The 26,537-nt window shown below is 44.2% G+C and overlaps 1 protein-coding gene across 10 annotated transcripts in view; it reads right to left on the bottom strand.

Annotated features, from left to right (window-relative positions):
• RSPRY1 (ring finger and SPRY domain containing 1) overlaps positions 1-26,537 on the bottom strand; it is a 351,216-nt gene that overhangs the window by 198,307 nt on the left and 126,372 nt on the right. For 8 of the 10 annotated variants that reach the window (XM_033940897.1, XM_033940896.1, XM_033940893.1 and 5 more), the window contains one exon: positions 1,141-1,267. The exons of the other annotated variants lie outside the window; for them this stretch is intronic. In XM_033940897.1, the coding sequence (XP_033796788.1) occupies positions 1,141-1,267 (127 nt within the window). The remainder of the gene's footprint in view (positions 1-1,140; positions 1,268-26,537) is intronic. 10 annotated transcript variants of the gene reach the window in all.

Consider the following 26,537-nt stretch of genomic DNA (forward strand, 5'->3'; position numbering starts at 1 on the left):
AACAAGTTACCTTTGAAAGAAAGTCAGGAAGACCAGCTGTTCTTTTGTCTGTGTTCATTTCTTGTTTTATTTGACATCAATGCCACATTTGATAACATGGGCCATTTCATTCTGATATAATGGCCGACTGATCTTTTGGGAAATGTACTGAGAAAATTAGAGAAGTCATGCAGAGGAGACCAACATCCCTGATGCATACAATTGAAACACAAATGTTTGATTAAAGAATACTGAAATGAAACAGTGTTTAAAATATTTAAAAAATGGGCCAATGAAGAAATATGGTGAGCAGCAAGCCCTTAAATAGGAGGCAATACATGTAGTAGCCACCTTTGATGGTCCAAAAAGATCTTTTAAAATAAATTGTTTCATTTTGGATTATGCAATAGACTAATTAACCTTCAAAATTCAACAAACCAATACACCAATATTCTTACATCGTTATTTAATACCATATTCTCCAGCTAGATCTCTAAAATCAACAGATCAGCATCTGCTGACCATTCCGTCTCTGAAAATAATAGGCACTAGAAGAGCTACAATTTTTTCTATTCTAGCACCCCAGCTTTGGAACAAGCTATCAATTTATCTACGTGCTGAAACCTCTTTAGAAAAATTTAAAAGCACACTAAAAAGCCACCTATACAAAGATGCATTCGAGTCATAGATTGGATAACTTTTTCTATCAACAATCTTAGGATCAAACACTTAAATTTAACCAGATCTGTATATAGGTCACAATTTCTCCTATTCACTTTTAGACCTAGTTTTATTTAAATATTTTTAATTACCCTCCTGATGTTGTTTCTCCTTAAATGTTTTTCTATTTTCTTAAACAATTGTAATTCACCCCCTCTTTCCTTATGTATCACTATTTAATTATGTATATCGACTGTATGTTTATTAGTATAAATTGTCTTATTTTGACCCCCAAATTATTATTGTTATACGCATTGAAAATATTTGATATTGCGTTTACATCAAAATTTTAATAAACTTGAAACTTGATTCAGTGAATTTGTATATTGGGATTATAGTATGTGATTTTGTAACACTTCCACCACAATTTGACTACTGGACTGATTCAACAAACTATTGTCAGTAAACACTATAATCACTTCATATTCTAGTCAGACTTACCTGCTAGTTTCTCCGCCAAGCAGCCCAGCACAGCAGTCGTGTTACGGTGCTTGGCAGGATTACATGCATCCTGACATGCAACTTCTCCATTTAAGTTTAATATCTCACTTAACTTCTGAAGTGCATCCTAGGAATGGACAACATGCAGTAATGTTTTTGCAGCAAGAAAACATAAAAACATTTTAACAATTTACAGAAGAGTTGATACAAACAAGTAAAAACCAGACTGGCAGTATGTCACTCATACAGATTCAAAAGACTTTGATCTCAATTCTGTGGCAGGAGGGATTACAGTTTAAATTAACTGTTCAACAGAGTCAGGGGATCCTTAGGACCTGCTGTGATGGTCCCTTGCTGACCAACTAGTGTTAAGTTTATGCCTTTGAAATTCCTATTCTCTGGCTGGTGAATGTCCCCTGAGTGAGTTGAACAGAAGTGAGAGAGTTGCAGAGACAACAACCTGAACTCTGAGGCACTTTCTGTACTGTCCCTGTGACAACTCTTTAAAGTAGGGTTGCCTAGGTTATTCCTAATTTAAGGGAGTGAAATATGTGCATCCAAGGATGAGAAATGGGGTTCACACCGCTCGTTGCCATCCTTTCATGACCTCCCTGCTTGCTACCAAAGGAGGGCATCCATAATGATATCTCTGATTATCACAGTCCCATCCAGTTCAATTATTACAAACTTAAATGGATGGCTACCTTATGTGCAGTATTTGCAGCTACTCATACTTTAACTATTTTTATATGTTATAGTTTAATAATATTGATAACAACTTTGGTATTTTTCTATGAATATAAACAAAAAGAGTTCATAGCTCAAATACATTTTAGCATCATTTCTGCTGAACCAAAAACAACTTATTTGTTCAAATGCCATGTAATAGAGCCATTATACAGTACTGTATATGGTTCCTAAGAGACTTTCCAGCATAATGTTTAAAAGACGTTTAATCCTTCTCTTTTGCAATGGTTAATACATCAATTCATCTCCAAAACGGATGGTCACTCAACACCACACAATAAACAGTTCCATAGGTAAAAGGGCCAAAAAGGGACAGTCCTCAGGACACAGTTCAGACCCTACACTTTGACTACTGGACAGATTCAACAAACTATTGTCAGTAAACACTGTCAGCCGAAAGCCTGAAGTTATAATGCCGTTGTACAGGTCCATGGTGAGACCTCATCTGGAGTACTATGTTCAGTATTGGAGGCCACATTATCAAAAGGATGTGAAGAGAATGTAATCAGTTCAGCAAATGGCCACTAAGATGGTCTCAGGACTCAAGGATCTCCCATCTGAAGAACGTCTAAGCAGGCTGCAGTTATATTCTCTCGAGGAACGCAGAGAGAAGGGAGACATGATAGAGATGTTCAAATATCTTATAGGCTGTGCTGAGGTGGAGGAAGATATCTTTTTCCTTGCAGGTCCCAGGGCAACAAGAGGACCCACGGCAACAAGGGTGGGAGACTTCATGGCGACATCAGGAAGTACTTCTTCACCGAAAGGGTGGTTGATCGATGGAATGGTCTTCCACATCAGGTAGTTGAAGCCAGCAACGTGCTCGACTTCATGAAACGATGGGATAAATATGTGGGTTCACTCCGGGGAAATGCTTAGGGGAGGGTTCTTTAAGGGGGAGGGTTCTTTGAGTGGGCAGACTTGTTGGGCCGTCAGCCCTTTTCTGCCATCATACTCTATGTATTCTATGTACACTTAGATCCCAGTGAGAAAGAAGCCAGAAGTGATATTGTAAAGAATAGACATCCCCAGACCAATCAAGAAAGGAGAAACATGGAAAATGGGAAAGAGTCCAAGAAAGGAGTTTGCAGGGGGAGTTGTGCTAGAGACACAACTCAGGAAAAGATCATAGGTAGGGAAAGAGGAAAAAGGACCCAAGAAAAAACCTGATACTAAAAGTTCATCTGCTTTCAGAAATCTATTAAAACACTGCCTGAATTTCAAGGAGAAGGAGGGAGAGATCACCAACCTCCTAAAGGATTAACCTGCTTTACCATGCAAAGGCTGAGTGGAAATATTGACCCTTCAGGCTGGGCACATCTCTTCTGATTCTCCTCTAAATAAAACCAAATAGAGAAATTTTGGCATTTTTTATCACCAGGCACCACAACTTTTAGTTCATTTGGTTTTTTCGTCTGCCAAAGTGCTACATAGTCCATCAGACAAATCCCATAACTTTTTGTTTCTATAAAACTGTCATGGATAAGATTTAATTCATAAGATCAACCACCATCAGTAGTTTGAAGATTATAAATACATATTTTCAAGGAATAAAATACAACTCCAAGAAAGGCAGGAAGGTTAACCTGCACAAAGTTGTAACTGCAATCCTAACCATCATACCAATTAGATTAGAAAGGCCATTTCAGTTTTTATCTGCAATCACTATCTACTATGTAAACATAAGAATTGCCGCTGCTGCTGACCAAGTATTCATGGAGAGGGAGGAGCTTACCTAAGATAGCAGCCTGAAACTGTTAGGCTGAACGCTCCTGAGCCTTTTACCTTGAGAATGGTGAAGCGTAAGTCCAAGACCTGGGTTTTTCCTATCGAACCCGGGCCATTGCAATTGCCTGGCCCTATGGACGCGTTTGTTGAACACTGGCTAGAGAATGACACGAGGAAAAATTCTGTCCCCCGTCACTGCCCCATCCCCGGACCACCATCCTCTTCACCACCCCGTCCCTGTCACCGCTGTCCCTTTAACCACCCCATCCCCGTCTTCTCCTCTCCATCCCCCCACCCCCAGAACCCTTCACGCGGTCCAGCAGCTCCCTCCCGCCGGCCAGCCATGCATTTCCTTCCCTCCCTCCCTTTCCTTCTCTTGTTGAAACTGGCGATTTCTATAAGGCTATGCGCTGTATTACAGCCGAAGCCTTGAAGTCGCGTCTGGTTGCCTACTAGAAAAGTCTCCTCTGATGCAACTGGAAACAGGAAGTTGCGTCAGAGGAAACTTTTCCAGCAGGCAACGCGACGCAACTTCAAGGCTCTGGCTGTAATACAGCGCATAGCCTTATAGAAATCGCCAGTTTCAACAAGAGAAGGTAAGGGAAAAGGAGGGAGGGAGGGAGATGCATGGCTGGCCGGCGGGAGAGAGGGGGCTGCCAGATCGAATGCTCATTCACCGCGAGTGCTAACCATTCACCGCTACACGGGGTGGTGAATGGCCTTGTCCCCGATCTCACAGTGACCTTTTTTTTGGTCACCGTTTTGGCGGGTTACCCGTGGCTAGCCGCGGGCAACAACCACCGTGTCATTCTCTAATGCCAGCCCCAAAGAGAATCGGAGGGAGAGTCCTTGGCGCGAGAAGGGGCATGTCAGAGAGCCCTTCGACCTCTTTCGATGCGACCAGCTTCTCACCAGAGGAATGAGACATACTGGCGCAGCCACTCCCTCGACTGGAATTGCAGGGCAAGGAGAATGAAGAAAGCGTGGCGGTTACTTCCAAGAGCTGCGAGGAGGAGGAAAATGAAAAACTGGCAGCCCGGACAGTGTCTATTGCCCTTCCAACGTAACTGCAGCCGCAGGAAGTCTTGGAAAATGTAGAGGAATGGCAAGAATCACCATTATTGTTGAATTTGCAAACAGGTACAGCTTAAATATTTAAAATTTAAATGTTCCCTAGCTTCTCTAGAAAAGCCTTCAGTGGTTGATTTAAATTATATTTGGGAAGTAATCTCAACATTACAGATGTCCCTGGGAAATCAATTGCAAACTCTGTCTACTCATTGTTTTGGGATACTTTCGGAGACTTTAATTTTACAAAAAAAGTGGGTAAACGGGAGGAAAAGTCACTTGAACAAGAAAGAAAGTTGGAAGCTATTGTGAAAGTTCAGAAAAAATCACTTGATCAAGAAAAAAAATTGGAAATACTGGGAGCACAAAATCAGCTCCTTATGAGGGATAATGATAACATTAATTTCAAAATGGAGGTTCTTGAAAACTTAACACGGAGACAAAATTTGAGATTGATTAATTTTCCAAAATCAATCTCCACTACAGCTTTTGATATGTTTAAACGGTATCTTTGGGAGATTCTGAAAGTCCCACAAAGTTCTTTTCCACCAATTTCAAAAATCTATTATATTTCCTTGGAAAAGAAGACCCTGGAGGACAATCAAGAACCTGTAATAGATGTATTAGACTTAACAAATTTATTAGAGAAGTCAGAATTAGAGCATTTAACAGTTGCTACACTTTTGTCTAGTCATGTGATTTTATGTCATGTACTTTTATGTTATTTTAACTTGTTTAATTTTAAGTTCTTTTAGTTTGTATGTTTACCCTAACTTTGTAACTTATAGATGTACATCGCTTAGAACCTGGAATAGGCGATTTATCAAATCTTATAATAAACTTGGAAAACTTGAAAACTTTGTTCAATTAGCTTTAGATTCAGATAGAGATTGGCTTTTGAAGTTGTTTTTTAAATATAAAGATGTTTTGTTTCTGAATCAAAAAATAAGAATGTACCCAGATGTTACTAGGATAACTCAGAAAAAAAGGAAACAGTTTTTGCTCTTGAGATCATGGGTGTTAAAAATTGGAGCTATGTTATACTGAGATACCCCTGTAAATGTTTAGTTAATTTTAGGGGAGCTAGATATACCTTTTTTTAATCTGCACAGTTATTGATGTTTATTTTGGATAAGGAGGTGACGACTGCAAGTATCCCTATTAGTAACCAAGATAACTTTCTTAGTTAGTAAATTGGGTCCACCTCAGCCTGCCTGATTTTTTCCAGACAAAATGTTGGATTAAATAGTCTCCGATCTGTGATACTCCTCCCTCAATGATTGTGGACTAATAACAGTAGAAAGAATGTTAAATTTTTCCTATATTGTCTTATATGATTTACTGTATGATGGACTAGAAAGAAAATGGAGGAAAAACAACCTAGAACAAACGAAAACCACCCAGAAAAAAAATCAACAAACAATACAAAATACAACTAAAGGATAAGAGAAAAACATACTACACCAACCTAATTGGGACAGAAACCCAAGACACCAAAAAATTATTCCAAATATTAAAACAACTAACAGACACCAAACCCCTCACGACCACTAACACTACCAGCCCCCCTCCCTCAGCCCCCCTCTTAGCAGAACACTTCAAGAATAAAATCACAAATGCCAGAGCTACCCTCAACTGCACCCCACCCCACTTAATTTAATTCACAATACACCCTACAGAAAAAGAATCAACAGCCGCAGACAGAACTTGGTCCCAATTCCCAATATACAATGGCCCGAATTCAACAAACTCTACAATGGCCATGCATCCTGTGACCTCAACCACTGCCCACCATATCTGTTAATAACGTCCAGTACAAAAATTCTGTACTCTACTCCTTCAATGGATACAAAACTTGCTCACAGATGGCCTTTGCCCAACTAACCTCAGCGAAATCATCATCACCCCGATCCAAAAGGACCCAAAAGGACCAATTGACCAACCTTCCAACTACAGACCCATCGCCTCAATCCCTTTATATGTCAAACTAACAGAAGGACTAGTAGCTAAACTCCTTACCACCTACCTAGAAAACCATAACTTACTTCACCCCACACAATCTGGCTTCAGAACCAACTTCAGCACAGAGACATTACTAGGCTCCCTTATTGATACAATTAGATAACACCTCAGCACAGGAAAAATAATGTGTCTCATACAACTAGACCTGACCTCAGCATTCGACCTGGTAGACCATAACATACTACTGCAAATTTTGGACACAATAGGTATCTCAGACAAAGTACTCTCATGGTTTGAGGGTTTCCTAAAATCCAGAACATACAGAGTAAAATCAGATAAAGAAAAATCTGAACCTTGGTCCAACACGTGGAGTACCACAAGGATCCCCTCTATCTCCTACTCTATTCAACCTATATACTGCCTCCCTCGGGACATACCTGGAAAAATTAGGCATAACCTCCTACAGTTATGCAGACGACATCACCATCCTCATACCTTTTGATCAACCAAAGACCACCATAACGGACACTTTATACCGAACTCTGGAAACAGTAGCAAACTTGATGGAAGACCACAAACTGAAACTCAACCCAGATAAAACAAAATTCATCCTCCTCAAAAATAACAAAGCCCCAACTATTACCAACATAGAAATCAACTAGATCAATTACCCCATTCAAACCACTCTAAAACTACTAGGCATGACAATAGACAGATGCTGCACCATGTAACCGTAAATAAACAAAACAATACAGAAATCTTTCACCGTTATGAGAAACCTAAGACAAGTACGCAAATTCTTCGAAAGAGCACAATTCCAGCTCATAGTACAATCCCTTATCCTGGGTATATTGGATTATTGCAACATTCTTTACCTCCCCTGCACTGCAACAATGATCAAACAACTGCAAACAGTTCAAAATACAGCACTCGTCTACTCCTTAAGGAAACACGACCACATTACTGAAGCATTCATGAACTCACACTGGCTCCCAATGCAGGAAAGAATACTATTCATATTTTACTGCACACTATTTAAAACCATAAACGGAGACAACTCAACCTATCTGAACAACCGACTCACCCATAATACCTCAACCAGACATTCATGCAGCGGTACGGTACAAGTTAGGCGCGCAAAAAGCTCACGCCTTCCTTTTGCACCCCTGTGACACTGCTGCCAGCTTCAGGAGTCAGCCAGAGGGAAGGGCAGGATTGACGAAAGAGCTAAATAAGGTAATGCGGGGGGGGGGGGGGGTATTCGCAAAATCCAAAATAAGCAGACGGATATAGAAAATCATCATCAAAGAAATAATGTGCAAGTTCTGGTTATCTCTGAATGTGAAACTAAGTATGCTTTTCAAATAATGAAGGACTCCCTTCGATCTTCTTGTTCCAGGTTGTAAATAAAGAGGTTAGATTACAGAGAACATACAGATCCACAGGAAGGCTACATTCTCAAACTAGTACTAAATGCACCATAATTGTTTGCTTCCATAGCTGTGGTGATGATAACATTTATATTGATGGTCTGAAATAAAGCCCCTCTTTTCTTTAGAGAGGCAGAAATTAATATTTTTGTGGATATCTCCCAATTGCAGAAATAACTGCCGAGAGATAATGGAATCAAATATAGATGGGGCTTCCCCTTCACCCTAGTCTTTGTCATGGCAAGGCAAGCTGAAGAAGAAATGGAGCAGGCAGCTAAATTAGGATCTGCATTGGCCCCTTCACATGAACAATCTTCCCCTCAAGAACCAGAATGGTGACCCTCATCTGTCAGAAAGTCTCCCATGGTTGAAAGAAGGTTTATATGTCCTTACCCAAGCCAAAAGCTAGGAAATGGATCTTGCTGCCAATTCTTGATGCGAGGCTTTACACTTTGACACTAGGCCTGCCTGCCCTGTCCCAGCCTACCACTAGACCACCAGAAGGGGCATAGGTTGCAGAGCCTGGCAGGGAGGGGGGGGGGGGAGAGGGTGCAGAGCCTGACAAGAAGTGTGGGGTTAGGTGCAGAGCCTAGCAGGGAGAATTTGGTTCAGAATGTTTTTTTTTTCTTTTCCTCCTCTAAATCTAGGGTGCGTCTTATGGTCAGGTACGTCTTATGGAGCGAAAAATATGATAACTTTCTGGTACAATTCTTTAGGAAGCTTTCATGATATACGAGGGCAAATCAAAAATTAAAGGCAATTGTTAAATTATGCGATAAACAAGAGCTAGCAAAATGCAACATATGTATTCTAACATTGCCTGTTGGATAGTTCATCCATGCAGTGCAGCGCTCAGTCTTTAATTGTGTAGTTGCCACGAGGTAAGAAACATGGATGCTCCATTGCAAGATTGCACCATCAAAGAACAATGTACAGTAGCATCATGAATCAATGAAAGGTTTATGAGTGAGTAGGTTTAAAGCGGGAAAAACAGTTTTAACCGATAAAGGTCATTCTGGTCACCCATCAACATCGCTCACACAAGAGCACATTGAGAAATGTAAAGTATTGCATGTGGGAAGCGGAAACCCGAGGTACAACTATACAATGGGAGGGATATTACTGAATGAGAGTAGCTAAGAAAGGGACTTGGGGGTAATGGTGGACATGACAATGAAGCCGACGGCACAGTGCGCAGCGGCCGCTAAGAAAGCAAATAGAATGCTAGGCATAATCAAGAAGGGTATTACAACAAGGACGGTAGAAGTTATCCTGCCATTGTATCGGGCGATGGTGCGCCCGCATCTGGAATACTGCGTCCAATATTGGTCGCCGTACCTTAAGAAGGATATGGTGTTACTCGAGAGGGTTCAGAGGAGAGCGACACGTTTGATAAAAGGGATGGAAAACCTCTCATACACTGAGAGATTGGAGAAACTGGGTCTCTTTTCCCTGGAGAAGAGGAGACTTAGAGGGGATATGATAGAGACTTATAAGATCATGAAGGGCATAGAGAGAGTAGAGAAGGACAGATTCTTCAAACTTTCAGAAAATAAAAAAACAAGAGGACATTCGGAAAAGTTGAAAGGGGACAGATTCAAAACTAATGCTAGGAAGTTCTTCTTTACCCAACGTGTGGTGGATACCTGGAATGCACTTCCAGAGGACGTTATAGGGCAGAGTACAGTACTTGGGTTTAAGAAAGGATTGGACAATTTCCTGCTGGAAAAGGGGATAGAAGGGTATAGATAGAGGTTTACTGCACAGGTCCTGGACCTGTTGGGCCGCCGCGTGAGCGGACTGCTGGGCATGATGGACCTCAGGTCTGACCCAGCGGAGGCTTATGTTCTTATGAGAGGGTGGATGCCTTAATTAGAGAATACCTAACATACAGAGTAACATAGTAAATGACAACAGATAAAGACCTGAATGGTCCAACCAGTCTGCCCAACCTACACACACTATAAATTAATGATTTAATTTAAATTGTCCTTTTTCTTAGATATTTCTGGGCCAGAAACCCAGAACTCTGTCTGATACTGTGCTCCAGCCCATCTAAACCATCCCAACCATCAAACCCTTTCCCAGCTAATCCTCAACTGAATGGCCATATACAGGACACAGACCGTGCAAGTCTGCCCAGTACCAGCCATTATTTTCTGATTAAACATCCTATGTGTTCATCCCATGCTTTTTCGAACTCTGTCACTGTTTTTTTCTCCATCACCTCCCTCAGGAACACATTCCAGGCATCAACCACCCTCTCTGTGAAAAAGTTTCTAACATTACTCTTGAGTCTACCACCCCTCAACCTTAAATTATGCCCTCTGGTTTTACCATTTTCCTTTCTCTGGAAAAGATTTTGTTCTATGTTAATGCCTTTCAAATATTTGAACGCATGAATCATATCTCCCCTGTCCCTCCTTTCCTCTAGGGCAAGGGTAGGCAATTCTAATCCTCAAGAGCCACAGGTAGGTCAGGTTTTCAGGATATCCACAATAAATATATATGAGATAGATTTGCATCTCAAGGAGCCAGTGTATGCAAATCCATCTCATTGTGGATATCCTGAAAACCTGACCTGTCTGTGGCTCTCGAGGACTGGAATTACCTGCCCCTGCTCTAGGGTATACATATTTAAGGCTTCCAGTCTCTCCTTATATCTTTTAGGAACTTCCTACCATTTTTGTTACCTTTCTCTGAACTTCAAGTCTTCTTATGTCCTTTGTCAGGTACAGTCTCCAAAACTGAACACAATACTCCAAGTGGGGCCTCGCCAACTACCTGTACAGGGGCATCAACACCTTCTTTCTTCTACTTGTTATGTCTCTCTCTATACAGCCCAGCATCCTTCTGGCAACAGCCACCACCTTGTCGCACTTTCTCTTTGCCTTTAAATTTTCAGACATTATCACCCCAAGGTCCCTCTCCCAGTCCGTGTATATCAGCCTCTCACCTCCCAGCACATACGGCTCCCTCTGATTTCTAATCCCCAAATGCACTCTAATCCCCACTCTGCACTTCTTTGCATTGGATAATGGTGCCTCAATTAGCTGCAAATTTGGATATCAGCTATGGATCTGCATTTGCCATAATGCATTCTGACTTGGGATACAGGAAAGTCTGAGTACGATGGGTTTCCCAAACAGCTTATTGATCTGCACAAACAACAGCATGTGGAGGTTGTGACCCAGTTCCTGAGATGGTATGAAGAAGATCTGAGTATTCTGGAGAGAACTGTCACCGGCAACGAGATTTGGGTGCATCACTGCAACCCAGAGAGCAAAAGACAAAGCATGATGAAGAAAAGGAAGTAGTTCTCACCTGGCTTCGGGAGCTGCCAAAAAACTTCTTCTCTGCAGGAATGCTGAAGCTAGTTGAATGATACAACAAATGCATTGTCTTGCATGGGGACTATGTGGAAAAGTGATATGTTCAATTGCTCAGTTACTTCTATTAAAGCCGTTAAATCTATTTTACCTTTACTTTTTAATTTACCCTTGCATTAATGGGTGCTGAAGGCACAAGCTATGCCTGTTCATGAAAAGCATATACCAACCAGCCAATGCTGTAAATGATGCTATCCCTTCAATGTCTTCATACTGCTTTTCCCTTGCCATTTGAAACTTATATTTGAATGCTTGATCATGTGACTATATAGCCATTTTGCCTGCATTCCATAATCCAGTCATTCAACTCCTTCTCCAGTACTTGAAATGGCACGATTTTGAAACATTTTTTACAGTACTGTCTTATTTTTTTTTTCTCTAGTCTCTAAGAAGCTTTTCATGGATACCAAATTTTCTACTGGCAATTTAACTGGTGGTCTCTACTTAGAATCTTACTAATAGGGAGAAAATCACTAGTATTCTGTGATGAAAATAATATTATTCTTTATTAAATCACAGCTCTTATTTATATTGTCAAGCTTACATGTTAAAAACAAACATTTTTCATTCGCAGCAATAAATTGATTCAGTTTCCAGTAATGCTGAAACCAGTCATGTGATTAGATAGTAAAACACATTATCTTCTTCAATTTCCAGCCATTTACAACATGAATGGCGGAACAAAATATAAAAGTCAATAGCAGCATTAATGGATTGTGCAATTGATGCAAATAGTGCAAAAATTCTTTGTATAATGTGCTGGAGTGCTATTAAAGTGCTGTTTAAAGTGCCATGTGCTTTTTACTTCAATGCCTGGCCCCCCGACCCAGGTTTCGTAGTCTTCGTCAGGAGGGGTCTAAGTAAACGTTAAAAACATTTCAAGGATAAAACAAATACATACTCAATCTTATAACTGAATCTCAACAGTCTTATAACTAATGTTAAACTTCTCTACTATCAATGTAAAGTTACTAAACATACCTTCTCAGGCAAGCTAAATCGGGAACAGACACCGGAAGAGGAACTAGCTGAAGTTGCCTAAGCTCCCGGATTTAAATGCATGCGCACTCACTAACACACCCATCTGACCAAATACTGCAATTGAAGCAGTGGAAATTACATTATACCCGAGGACACCACACATATACCTATACATTTAACCACTCGATTTCTGAATTTAAACCGTTAGGGGATAATGTCATTTCCGCTGCTTCAATTGCAGTATTTGGGCCCATTCGCAGTAATCATGATCTTTTCCTCTCTCAAAGAGATCCCACATGCCTATCCCAGGCTTTCTTGAAATCAGACACAGTTTCTGTCTCTACCACCTCTACCAGGAGACTGTTCCACACATCTACCACCCTTTCAGTAAAAAGGTATTTCCTTAGCTTACTCCTTAGCCTATCACCTCTTAACTTCATCCTATGCCCTCTCATTCCACAACTTCCTTTCAAATGAAAGAGACTCTGATCATGCGCATTTACATCACATAGGTATTTAAACGTTTCTATCATATCTCCCCTCTCCCATCTTTCCTCCAAAGTATACAGATTGAGATCTTTAAGTCTGTTCCCATATGCCTTATGACGAAGACCATGCATCATTTTAGTAGCCTTCCTCAGGACCGACTCAATCATTTTTATATCTTTTTGACAGTGCGATCTCCAGAATTGTACACAATATTCTAAATGAGGTCTCACCAAAGTCTTATACAGGGGCATCAGTACCTCGTTTTTCCTACTGGCCATCTCTCTCCCTATGCACTCTAGAATCCTTCTAGTTTTCACAGTCACTTTTTCAACCTTATTCTATAAGTTTGAATGCTGCAGCGTAAGGTAACCCACAAATGTTTTTCAACCTATATATGAATTATTTTCTTGTATCCCAAGAAAAATACTGTAAAATATTACTATTAACCAAGTAATGTCCCCCTTTCTTCCCTACCCAAGTTTAATATTTCAGTGAACTGTTTACAATGACATCCAGATTTTTTTCTTAGGCATTGACCTCCAAGATGGATCCTAGCATTTTGTAACTATGATCTGAGTTAGTCTTCCCAATGTGCATCACTTTATCCACATTAAATTTCATCTGCCATTTGGACATCCATTCTTCCAATTTCCTAAGGTCTGCCTGCAATTTTTTTTTTTTAAATTTTCTTTATTAAAAGATTTTAACATACAAAGCCATGAATATCCAAAAAGCCACTAAGATATTATTCTGATCACAAAACAAGACTTATCCCATCCATCCCTTCCTCCCCTCACCTCCCACCTCACCCGAGCCCTCCAGACCAATGCAAAAATATTGAGAGGTGCCCCTTACCAAACTCCCCACTCCAAGACCTAAAGAGCGTTTCCTCCAGGTCACATATACATCCCATATCTGATGATACTTTTCATGATATTACATCTTGTTGCTGTCAATTTGGACATCAAATGTACATAGTCCAATTTTTGATGAAAATACTGCAAATTAGGAACTCTAGGCGAGTGCCAGCAGGATGCCAAGGTCAAGCAAGCCGCCATAAATGCAAAGGCCACAACTTATGCTCTTCCACTGTGTAGCTCGGAATAGTAGTATTGAGAAGACAGCACTCCATTAACATAGGACAGTGTATTGCGAGATGCCAGCGAGGAGGAGAGGGGCCGGCTACTGCTTAAAGGACATGCCTCTCGCTGCAAGAGGCACGTCCTTTAAGCAGTAGTAAGTCAGCCTGTGCCTCTGCTCCTTCTGCAGAACCCCCTCCTAGCGCTAATAGGAGACTCAGGGCTGCGGCTGGAGGACATTCATGCTGTGCAAACGTCGATGTAATCATGTCACTCATGCGCATGACATTGAACTCCAAATAATCCCTGATTTCCTTAGCTATAGCTTCCAAGTGAGCTGGTTCTACAAGTACCGCAAACCCACGGATCGTAACAATCTTTTGGAATATGACAGCTTTCATCCCAGACACCTGAGGGATAACATCCCCGCGGGACAATTTTTGAGACTCCGGAGACTCTGCACCACTACACAAGATTACATTCAGCAATCGGAGGCTATGAAATCAAGATTTGAAGAACGAGGGTATCCAGCTGGAGTCATTCGAAAAGCATACAAGAGGGGGCTGTATGCTAACCGTTCCCTGTTGTTGGAGTCTCAACCTACAGCTGTAGATCAACCCCTGGTATGTGTTTTACCATACTCACATTTGGCTTTTCACATCAAACGTATCATCAAGCAGAAGTGGCACATCATGCAGTATCACCCTGAGTTTCAGGTTGTTCCTCGTTTTGCCTTCACCAAGAACCAGAATCTTAAACAACGCCTGGTGCATTCACAATTTTTTAGCACACCTGCAGTAGCCTCCCTGGATAGGAGTGGGCATACACCGTGCGGCACTTGTAAAATGTGTCCGCATAGTGTCCCCATTCAGGAGATGAATTTAACCATGAAGAAGAAACCCACCTCTTTGGCCTCTAATTGCAACACCAAAGAAGTGGTATACATCATCCAATGCCCGTGTGGCATGAAATATGTGGGCCACACTATTCGGAGCATAAAGACCCGCATAGGAGAACATCTCAGTAGAATAAGATCTGGTGTACAAGAAGCCCCGTTGGTCCAACACTGGCTTCATCATGCTCACAGCATAGCTGATTTAAAATTTTCTATTCTGGACATTGTCACTCTCCCTCGGGGGGGGGGGGGTGATGTACAAAGGACATTGTGGCGTAAAGAACAGCAGTGGATCTACACATTGAACACTCTACACCCACATGGACTAAATAGTGAAATCGAGTGGGTTGCGTTTTTGTGATTTCTCCTTCTCATTTTTCTTCTTGTTTCTCTTTTTTCAATTTTTTCTTTTTTCAACATGCTTTATGTAAAAAAACAGCTGGCTTGTGTCAGTAGAAATAGTTTTGATGTTTTGCTGACGTCATCACGCTCCAACGGAGGTCACCTTCCCCTCCCCCTTTGTTTGATATAAATCGGGTGAGGTGGTTCGTGCTCCTTGTCGTTTGGAATTTCTGAATCTTAAGACCGGTATGTGAGTTTGAGCTCTTCTTTTCCTCATTGTTTTTGCCATAAAAGATGTTAAGTTTTTCTCTCATTGCAGTAAGTTTGAGAACACTGCTGCGATGGGGGGGGTTTTTTAACAATGTATACATATTTTTTTTCAGATTTCTCTTGGCAAAAAATTGTTTCTACTAAGTCTGCACAGAGGGCTTTAAACAAACACGTTTGGGTCTCCTGAAGCAGAAGATCTCGAAACGGGGCCACGTTGGGACCCCTGAGACTGTTAATCTTTCTAAGTCTTTTTGCAAGCTAAGTGCATTTCATTTTGTCCATATAGAGAGTTTTCTGATATAACTTTTGGAATAATACTGCATAAGAGTTATGAAGTCACATCTTTACCAGTGACCAGAGAGTGATTTTCTACATGTGAATGCAATGATTGGATGGTAAACTCTTCCTCTCAAGAGGTGGTTTTCACCCCCTCTTCAGGGTTTCACTTCTCTGAGCATTTTTTTGAATACCAGTAGTTCCACTCTCTCCTCACTGTCAAACATTATCATTACTATTATAGTCAGTCTGCTCTTTCTATCGGTTCTACAAGTACGGCATCATTAAACTGCCAGGGGGGCCTCAGCTGCTGTTTAGATGTACTCCAAAAGATCACCAATAGGGTGTGTGTGATCAGATAATACACTGGATAAGATGCTAAATCCTGTCATCTGTTGAAGCAGCGATGTGTCCTCCCACCAAAGGTCAATACGGGAATAGGTATTATGCAAGGGCAAGTACATAAGAACATAAGCGTTGCCTCTGCCGGGTCAGACCAGGGGTCCATCGTGCCCGGCAATCCGCTCCCGCGGCGGCCCCCCAGGTCCATGACCTGAAAGTGTTCCCTACCTAACCTAAAATATCCATACCCTATTCGCTCAATGTCCTGTAAGGTAAACCTCTATCTGTACCCTGTTATCCCCTTCGCTTCCAGGAAGTCATCCAGTCCCTTTTTGAACCCCAGAATTGTACTCTGTCCTATCACCTCTCCGGGAAGCGCGTTCCAGGTGTCCACCACCCTCTGAGTGAAGAAGAACCTCCTTGCATTCGTTATGAATCTGTCTCCTCTCAGTTTTTCTGAATGACCTCTTGTTTTAGTTGTCCCTGCTAGTCTAAAGAATCTGTCCCTCTCCACCTTCTCTATGCGTTTCATGATTTTATAAGTTTCTATCATGTCCCCTCTCAGTCTCCACTTCTCCAGGGTAAAGAGCCCCAGCCTGTCCAACCATTCGGCATATGAAAGGTTCTCCATACCCTTTATCATCCTCGTTGCCCTCCTCTGGACCCTCTCGAGTATTGCCATGTCTTTCTTGAGGTATGGCGACCAGTATTGGACGCAGTATTCCAGATGTGGGCGCACCATTGCTCGATACAGTGGCAGGATAACTTCTTTTGTTCTGGTAGTGATACCTTTTTTGATAATGCCCAACATTCTGTTCGCTTTTTTCAGGCCGCTGCACATTGTGCCGCCTGCTTCATTGTGTTATCCACTAATACCCCCAGATCTTTTTCTTGGCTGCCTTCCCCGAGTACCCTCCCTCCCATCGTATAGCTGTACATGGAGTTCCCCTTCCCTATGTGCAAGACCTTACATTTCTCCACATTGAAGCTCATCTGCCATTTTTTTGCCCACTCACTCAGTTTGTTCAGGTCGCTCTGCAGTTCTTTGCATTCCTCAACAGTTCTGGCCCTGCTGGAGAGTTTTGTGTCATCCGCGAACTTGATAACTTCGCACTTTGTCCCCGTTTCTAGATCATTAATAAATATATTGAACAGCAATGGTCCCAGCACTGACCCTTGCGGAACACCACTTGTGACCCCTATCCAGTCAGAGTAGTGCCCCTTTACTCCTACCCTCTGTTTCCTGTCCACCAGCCAATTTTTGATCCATCTGTACACGTTCCCTTCCACCCCGTGACTCCACAGTTTCTTCAGTAGGCGTTCATGGGGCACCTTGTTGAAGGCTTTTTGGAAATCTAGATATATAATGTCTACTGGGTCATAAGAGTAATAAGTATAATCTCAATTAGTGGGATGAGCTTGCTGCCAGAGATCCTGCAGCCCCCAGTGGCCCATCAAGGTCCAGATGTGTTTCCTCTCTGTCTGAGCACAGTGTACATTCGGGGCTGTATTGTCAAGGAGTGGATCATGCGTCAAGTTAAAATCATCTCCTACCAAGAACGTACCTTCTATATATCTTTGTAGCAAGTCTTCTAGCATTTATAAATATTCTCCTTGCCTTTCATTGGGAGCATATACATTAAACAATGTGCACAGATGCCCATTGCATCTTCGGTAGAATAAAGCAGCTCTCTGGGTCTCTAATGACACACTTAAATCGTGAGGGGCAAAGAACCTGCCAAAACAATCCGCACCCCCTTAAATTTTTTATTAGCTCAATTAGAGGCTAAATAGATTAAAGGAAACTTAGCATGAGATAAAAGATGTTCATATCTAGGAAGATGAATTTCCTGAAGGAAAAACAACATTAGCCCGCCAATGTATATTGACTCCTGAAATTTAATCATCAGGCATCTCAATTCTTCAGTGTAATGGATCACGGCAAACCAAACAGTTCATCCAGAATTCCCACAAGCCCCCAGGCAGTACTACAGGATATAAAGTCATGTCGTGTAAGCAAGGCTGGAGGGCCACAACTCACTATTTCCCTCCACCTACCCTGTCTATCCCAAGTCCTCCCCATACTATACCCCCTGAATTCAACCTCATGGCTGAGCACCACATAATAGTGTACCCAGCGTGTCCAAGTCACCTATCTGTTCAAGTAACAGTAGAGTTCCAGCATCAATACAATAAAAATAGCAAGCAACGCTGCTCCTACCAGGAGCCCAACAGCCACACCAAGCACTAGTTCTGGTTTCCCAATCAGGGACCCCCAGTTACTGCAACTCACAAAGGCTGCTGGTGTGTCCCAGTAGAGTGTCGGAGTTGCCGACCCCTCACTTGTGCACTCCTCTACCATCTAAGCCTCGGGGGATGTGGCAATACAGGTCAAGGATGTGGCAATACAGGTCAAGGTTCTGAGCGCTTGAAGAGATGATTCAAACTGTACATCCAGAAAAATGTGATCCGCCTCCTCCAATGAGCACACTGTGCGAAGAGAGCCTTCCAGGTAAAAATTCAGAGCAAAAGGAAGAACTAGCAATACTTAATATTCTTCTCTCGCAGATAGGAGACCAGCGGCTTTAAATCTGCCCTTCTGCGTAGGGTCACTGATGCCAAATCATAGTATAGTTCAATAACAAAAATTTCTCAGCACAGGGTATCCTGAGCACGTACTTTCAACATGATTGCTTCCTTGAGTTTGAAGTCTTTAAAGCATGCAAATGATGTCTCAGGGTTGATTACTACGCAGTGCCTCAAGAGCTTGATGAGAACCTTCAAGATTGATAGATTCTGATGCCACTTTAGTAGCTCCTACAGAAAGTAACATACAGTCAAACCTTGGATAGCGAGTAACGTGGTTTGCGAGTGTTTTGCAAGACAAGCAAAACATTTTATTAAATTTTAACTCAAGAAGGAGGAAGTGACATCACCGATGAAGATGGCAGCCTAGAGCAGAGGCTCCATCTTCAGCCGATGGCTGCCTCGAAGTCATTTGCCAGTGGAGGATATAAACCTCATTCCTGGGTGCTAAAGAGAGGCGAACTCTCCCAGCTCCCTGGCATCCCACAAGAGGAGTGCTACGGCTCACTCCGGACAGCATAGGGGCGCCGGAACATCGGCCTGCCGACCTTGTGCTGAGTATGCGGCTCCCGGGCTTCCGTTTCCCTGCCGGTCTACGGTGCAGCAGACGGAGAGATAGCCTTAACAACTGCTGTCTGTGCGCGGAATGCAGATCACACCGGCGCAACAAAACTGAACTGAACCGTGGCGATCGCAAGCCTGAGCTGGAAGAGAGCACTTTCTGCTCCGTGCTCTTCCATTGGCTATTTGCAATGATTGGGAGCTGTACCCACCGGTGAGTGGAGGTGGCCCCGTGTCTAGTACTACCAGCGCATTGCTTCTATGCATTCTCCCTTACCATGGAAGAATCCTAACGGTACTTCTTTACTGCACTTCTCAGACTCCCAGGTTCGGGTGAGACTCACCTGACACCCGTTGCAGCACCACCTAGTGCAGGCTCTGGCTCTGATTAATTTCCTGCCTGTGTGAGGCCTTAGCTGGCCTTCTTTGTACACAGAGCTTGCCGAAGTGGGGTAGTAGTGTGAAGAGTACCAGGGAGACTTGTTGTAGTGGAGGAGACTCTGCGGAGCGATCCGGAAGCGCTGCAGAAACCTTTTCCACTGTCGCCCCACTTGCAGCACTGTGACTGGCAGACGGGAGCGTATGATGTCCATGAGGAGAAAATTGGACAGCTATGGGTTTGCAGGATAGAAGCAAGGAGCCCCGAAAGCAGCGGGAGTAAGCCCGACGCAAGCGGCTAAGATGGCGGTGTCGGAGGCCACATTGGGAGGCGGCATGGAACTCCAGGATTGGCCAAGCAGTGGTGAGCAGGCGCCGGACTCCCTGAGGGATTTTGCGGCTAGAAATTCGTAAAGAAATTCAGTCCCTGCGCCATGATGTTACCAAAGCAGTTACAGATTTAAAACATGACCAGGGGGAGCTGGTGAAGCGGCAGGATGCGGTAGAAGCACATGTTAACACCATGACTGAGGACATTATTGCAGTGCAGCAGGCAATGGCAGGAGTACACGTGGAGGAGTTGGCGATGTGGGACAAGTTGGAAGATCTGGAGAACAAATCCCGGCAGTGTAATCTCCGGATCTGGGCGGTGCCGGAAGAAAGTGCCTATCAGAATGCCCGCCAGACAGCCTTGGACATCTGTACAGACATTCTCACTAGTGCTCTGGCAGGTGAGGTGAGGTGCGGGTGCCAGAAATAGAAATAGAACGAGCGCATCGGGCTTTGGGGTGCCCTAAATCCAACCTGCCCCATGACATTGTTTTGTGCCTGGGCAGCTTTCAGGTGAAGGAGGAAATCTTTCATGCAGCGCGGAAGCAGAAAGATTGCAAATGGAATCATTTGCGGGTGGACATTTATCAGAATGTGGTGGCTGCAACCTTGCAAAAGCGGAGGGACATGCAAGCGGTGACCACCTATCTCCGCAGAGAGGGCCTTCGATATCGGTGGCTTTATCCATTTGCCTTGGCACTGATGGTGGAAAGCGCGACGAGATGGGTTCGTACAGTGGCGGAGGCCTGGTCGGTGCTTCAGGATTTGGGTGCTCCTAACCTTCCTGAGAGGGGACTTGCTGGAGAGCGTGGGGAGAAGAGAGCTGGACTTCCGGATGGAGGCAACAGACCAGAGGAGCAACAGCGCACAATGCTGTGAGCAGTGAGCCTCTGGGACAACCCAGAGGTTGTTGACACCACTGGTTGTTGACACCACTGGACTTACCTGTTGGCCTGGACAGCTTCTGCTGTTCGGAGGCCGTGGGGTCTTTAATTGGAAGGTGGGCAGTGTGTGTGTGCTGGGTGAGTGTTTTAGTTGGGAGGGTTGGAGGATAGGTTGGGGAGTCTGTGTGCGGACTGGATTTGGGAGGAGGACTAAATGTGCTAAAGAGGGCAGCTGCCAACAAGGGGCCTGTATTGTGGGCATGGGCAGTCTGTTGCAGTCTGGTAGGGGGTCTATAATGGGGGGTTGTGCTGTGGTTGTGTGCTGGGTGAGTGCTAAAGGGAGGGACGGGGGTTCAGTTGGTGAGGATTGTGTGCGGTGGGGAACAGGGTGGTGTGTATTGCATATATTTGGTGCACATATCTGGGGTGGTGGGGGTGTGCATTGGGGTGGCTGGGGTGGTGGAGTTGCTTCTTCCTCAGGGGATCTTGAAATCTGTTTGGATGGTCTTGAGATGCAGTTTTGGGTTAGAGACCGGGGAGGGGGATGTTGGAGGGGGCAGGAGGGAGGGAAGGTGGGAGGTGGGGGAGGGGTTGGGAGTTGGGGTGTGGGGGGGGACATGGTACTCTCTGCCCTGCTGAGGTACTGGATGGTCGGCTGATGCTCTGGTGGAGCCTGGTCAGGGGCTGGGGTGGCTGGGCCCCAAGGGTAATGATGGTGGAGTATGTGGAGTGGTTAGTGACCGTGGATCCTGGTTAACTTTGTCACTTGGAATGTGGGGGGGATAAATTCCCCCATTAAGCGCTCCAAAATTTTACAACACTTGCAGCGCCATAAGGTGGATGTGGCCTTTCTCCAGGAGACCCATTTGACTGATCTTGAACATGCTAAGTTGAAACAATGGTGGGTGGGGGAGTGTGTTGCGGCTTCTGCGAAAGGGAAACACAGGGGGGTAGCGATTTTGTTCTGTAAGGGCCTCCTAGACAATTTACATATTTTGGCCAGGGATGGAGAGGGCAGATATGTGCTCTGTCGAGGGGTAATCGTGAAGCAGGACATGGTATTTTGCTGTGTCTATGCTCCTAATGAAAGTGACCCGGCATTTTTTGTTAAATTGACCCGCTTGTTGTTGCCATTCGCCTAGGTCTCCCTGATAGTTGGGGGAGACTTTAATGCAGTTCGTGATTTCAGTTTAGATTGCACGGGACCAGGGGGAGCTCTCCGTCGGGCAGGGGAGAGGGAGTTTCAAACATTTAGTGATAATCTAGAGTTAATCGACCCATGGAGGGTGCTGCATGGCACCGAGAAGGATTACACCCATTTGTCCTGGGCGCACAGGACACAGTCCCACATAGATTATATTTGGGTGACGGAAAAGGTGATTCGGCAGCTGGAACGGGCGGAGATAGGTCCATATACCATTTCCGATCATGCCTGGGTTCATGTGACGTGGCGGGATAGAGGGGGACCTCCAGGGAAGTGGCGCTGGGTGTTTCCGCTTGCATTGTATGGAGATCTGAACTATAGAGAACGGTTGTTGGGTACATGGAAAGACCATAAACGGCATAATGCTCATGCGGAAGGGGACCCCATCTTGTTTTGGGAAGTGGTGAAGGCAGTGTTGAGGGGGGATACCCTTAGTTATAGTAGTCACGTAAAAAAAACTCGAGATAGGGAAATTCTGCGTTTAGAGAGGGACGTTGCTAGGTACCGGAGGAGGTATGGCCAGACTGGCGACTCCATGCACAAACAGGAGTTGTTGGAATATCAAGTGGCCCTCAATTCCTTACTCCTTCAGCGGGCGTGCAAATCTCTCGCTTACTATAAGTACCAGCTTTATAGATATGGGAATAAGGGCGGGAAACTACTGGCCTGACTGGTTTCTAAAGGACGGGCCCACGTAGGGTTCAGGCCCTGAGCAATGAGCAGGGGAAGAGAGTTACAAATGACCAGGAGATCGGAGACATATTTTTTCGCTATTTTAAGAACCTCTATGCCCCCCCGTCACAGGAGACAGTAACAGAAAGGCCCTATTTGGATGGGATAACGTTGCCCCGTATCTCTGAGACAGACAGGAGCGTCTGAATGCACCAATAACGCCGGAAGTGTATTGGGCAATAGAGAGCAGTCCTCTGCTGAAGGCACTGGGCGAGGATGGCATGCACATTTAATTTTATAAGCTCTTAGGTGAGGAAATCATCCAGCCGCTCGCTCGGGTGTTTAATATTATGGTTGGCGCAGAGACTTTATCGGAGGGTATGAACACAGCACGCATATTGATGTTGCTTAAACCGCATAAAGACTCTGAAAAAGCAGGCTCCTATCGTCCTATTTCCTTATTGAATATGGAGGTTAAACTATTAGCAAAAATCATGGCAAAGCGGATGGCTGTTGTGCTTCCCTAACTTATCCACAAAGCTCAGGTGGGATTTGTGAAAGGACGAACCATAGCTAAAAATGTAAGAAAATTGTTGCTGTCTTTGGAACAGCAGACTGCGTGCAATCTCCCGTCTGTGCTGGTTAGCTTTGATGCCGAAAAGGCATTTGAAAGGGTGCGGTGGGATTTTCTTTATGATACTTTAGCGGCCTTTTGTTTTGATGGGTTTTTTGTATTGGCGGTGTGAGCATTGTATGCTCTTCCACTGGCTAGAATAGTGTTGAAAGATTTTGAAACGGACCGGTTCCCTATTTCTATGGGACGAGACAAGGATGCCCCTTATTACATTACATTACATATTTCTATTCCGCCATTACCGTTGTTGTTTGTGTTTACATTGGACCCTCTAATTAGGGATATATATGCGATGCCAACTATACGGGGGACTGACATCGGAGCTACTTCTTTTAAGTATCGGCCTTTGCAGATGATATCTTAGATCCTTTGCCCTCCTTGACGGCCTTATTGGACTTGATTAAAGAATATGGTGACTATGCAGGGTTCCACTTAAATTTGGATAAATCGGAGGCGTTAGAATCCTCTGTGGCGGTTCAGGCCCTCTGGGGGAATGGGTTTTCGTTGACATGGGCGCCGGGGCAGTTTGTGTATTTGGGGACTTTGATGACCATGCAGGTTCCCCGATTGTATGGTCTTAATGTGGATAAGCTTCAGCAACAGATGGAGCTCTTGATGGATACCTGGAGGGCATTGCCCCTTTCTAAAATGGATGTATATTTTGCAGACTCTGCCATTATGCTTGCTGAAGAAAGATTTACGCGTTTTTTATAAAGGGGTTACTGGTTTCTGTTGGGCGGCCAAGAAACCGAAATTGCCGGTATTTCAGTTGCTGGGGAATTGGCATGGGGGGGGGGGGGGGGATAGGATTACCAGATGTGCGTGTCTATAATTATGCGTATTTGCTTCGCCATTTGGGAGACTGGGTAAATATGACCGACAGCTACACCACTCTTCAGATGGAACGTGAGCTTTTTGCATCTTCGGATGTGTTTGCGTTATTACATAGTCCTCAGAAGGCACTGCCCTCTTCTATCCGACCTAGTGTATTATTTAGCGCATTGCAAGCGGCCTGGCGTTAGCTTGTGCAAGCCCTGGGAGGGGATCCGACGGTCACTGATCTCTTGCCCTTGCGGGGTAATCCAGCCTTTCCTCCGGGATGGGAATCCAGAGAGTACCTGTCCTGGGGAGCGAGAGGAGTCTCAAGTTTAGAACATATTTTGGGGGATGATGGGGAGCTGTTGACCCGTGCAGATTTGCTAGCTAAGGTGGGAGAGACCTGGGGAGTGCAGTTCGTGTGTCATCAAGTGGAGCTTTATGTGGGATCCCTTGACAGAGCACAATTGCGCATGCATTTGGGGGCCAGGCTGCAGGAACTGTTTGCTCGGGAGGAGGGGGTGTCCCTCTCGGTGTCTAGCATTCATGCTAGTTTCCAAGAGTTACAACCAGCCAAGGACTACCAGAGCATCCAGGGTAAATGGGAGGGGGAACTGCAGATTAATTTGAGACATTGGGATGTAGCCCGTACCTTGAGGGCGACGCCTGGGGTGACCCCCGTGTGCTTTGTTGCAAGAAACGTATTATAGGGTGACCTTACGCGCTTATTACACTCATACACAGTTGTATTACAGTGGAGGTCTCCCTACACCACTGTGTCATAAATGTGGGACGGGGACACACTTTGGGACATGCCTTTTGGTCCTGTCCCATTATCCAGCGCTTCTGGAGGCGTATAATCTCTTACGTCAGGGTTAATTGGGCGAGTCTTGCGCAGTACCCCAGCCCACTTTGTCTTGAATTTGCCAGAGGCATTTGGCCATTTGCCTAGGGGGCATCAGGCTCTGTGTAGGAAGATGAGCTTACTGGCTAGGAAATGTATTCTTCAGTGCTGGATGGTCCCTGACCCTCCAGTGGTTTGGCATTGACGGAACCAGTTGCATCAGTTGGCCATCTAGGAGGCGCGAGATGCTGGAGGGACTAGGAAGCGAAAGATGTTGTTCTTGAATATCTGGGAGCCATATCTGCAAGCCTTGCATCCCAAGGGCCGCAGTGAGGTCTTAAGATGGGTGTCCTAATCTGGGAGCTCAGTTAGTCGGGCTGGGAGAGTTATGGTGAGTACTGGTGGGGCAGGGGGTTTGGGGGCACTGAATGGTTCTGGCACTTAGTTATGGATAGGATAAGTGGGATTAGGTGGGGGAGGGGGTGGTGTGGCATCTTTGGGGCTCATTAGAGTCCAGTGCCTCTAAGTGCCTTTCCGCCCTATGCCCTTTTCGCTCACCTATGTAGAGTAGGATGGGGGGGGGGGAGTTTGGTAGATGTTACTCTTATTCTGTACATGCTTGTTATATTATTGTATATGATGTATTATTGTTTGTACTGTGCACCCTTGGGCTGCCCTGGCGTTGTATTTGCATCAATAAAAATTGTTTGAACTTAAATTTTAACTCAATTAACGAGTGTTGTCTTGCAGTACGAGCACATATAGGTGCGTCATGTCAAATACGCACAATATACATGCGTCGCATTGCTGAATACATCGCTGAGCACGGCTGAATACAAGCAATCGCAGTTCAAGCGTACACAACATACACCCATCTCACGATGAGCGCAACTAAACGTAATAAAAGCATCACGCCCAATTCATCCGTGACTGTTCGGAACAAGCAAGGTCCTGCAATACAAGTACATAAGGTACTGTATTTTGTTTTAAAGGTTTTGGGTTGTGAAACGAATCGACTGAGTTTCCATTATTTCCTTTGGGAAATTCACTTTGATATACGAGTGCTTTGGATTACAAGCATGCAAAAAGATCGAGGGAAAGACTCACCGGATCACAGACAAGACAGATCGAAAAGGACACAAGAGGGAAGGAAATGCAAGAAAGGAACAGGCCGCAAACTTAAGTGTATGTACACGAACGCAAGGAGCCTTAGAAATAAGATGGGTGAATTAGAAACTATGGCACAGAAAGATAACGTTGACATCATAGGCATCACGGAAACATGGTGGACTGAGGGAAACGTCTGGGACACTGTGCTACCAGGATACAAACTATACCGCAGAGACAGAGTGGCTCAAAAAGGTGGGGGCATTGCCATATACGTCAAAAAGGGAATTGAATGTACTGGAGAGAACACATCACAACTGACGGATAAGTTAGAGTCTCTATGGGTCAAAATTCCAGGAACAAATGGCCTGAAAACGAAGATC

Source organism: Geotrypetes seraphini, chromosome 4 (assembly GCF_902459505.1).
Source record: "Geotrypetes seraphini chromosome 4, aGeoSer1.1, whole genome shotgun sequence".
In the NCBI taxonomy this organism is placed as follows: domain Eukaryota; kingdom Metazoa; phylum Chordata; class Amphibia; order Gymnophiona; family Dermophiidae; genus Geotrypetes; species Geotrypetes seraphini.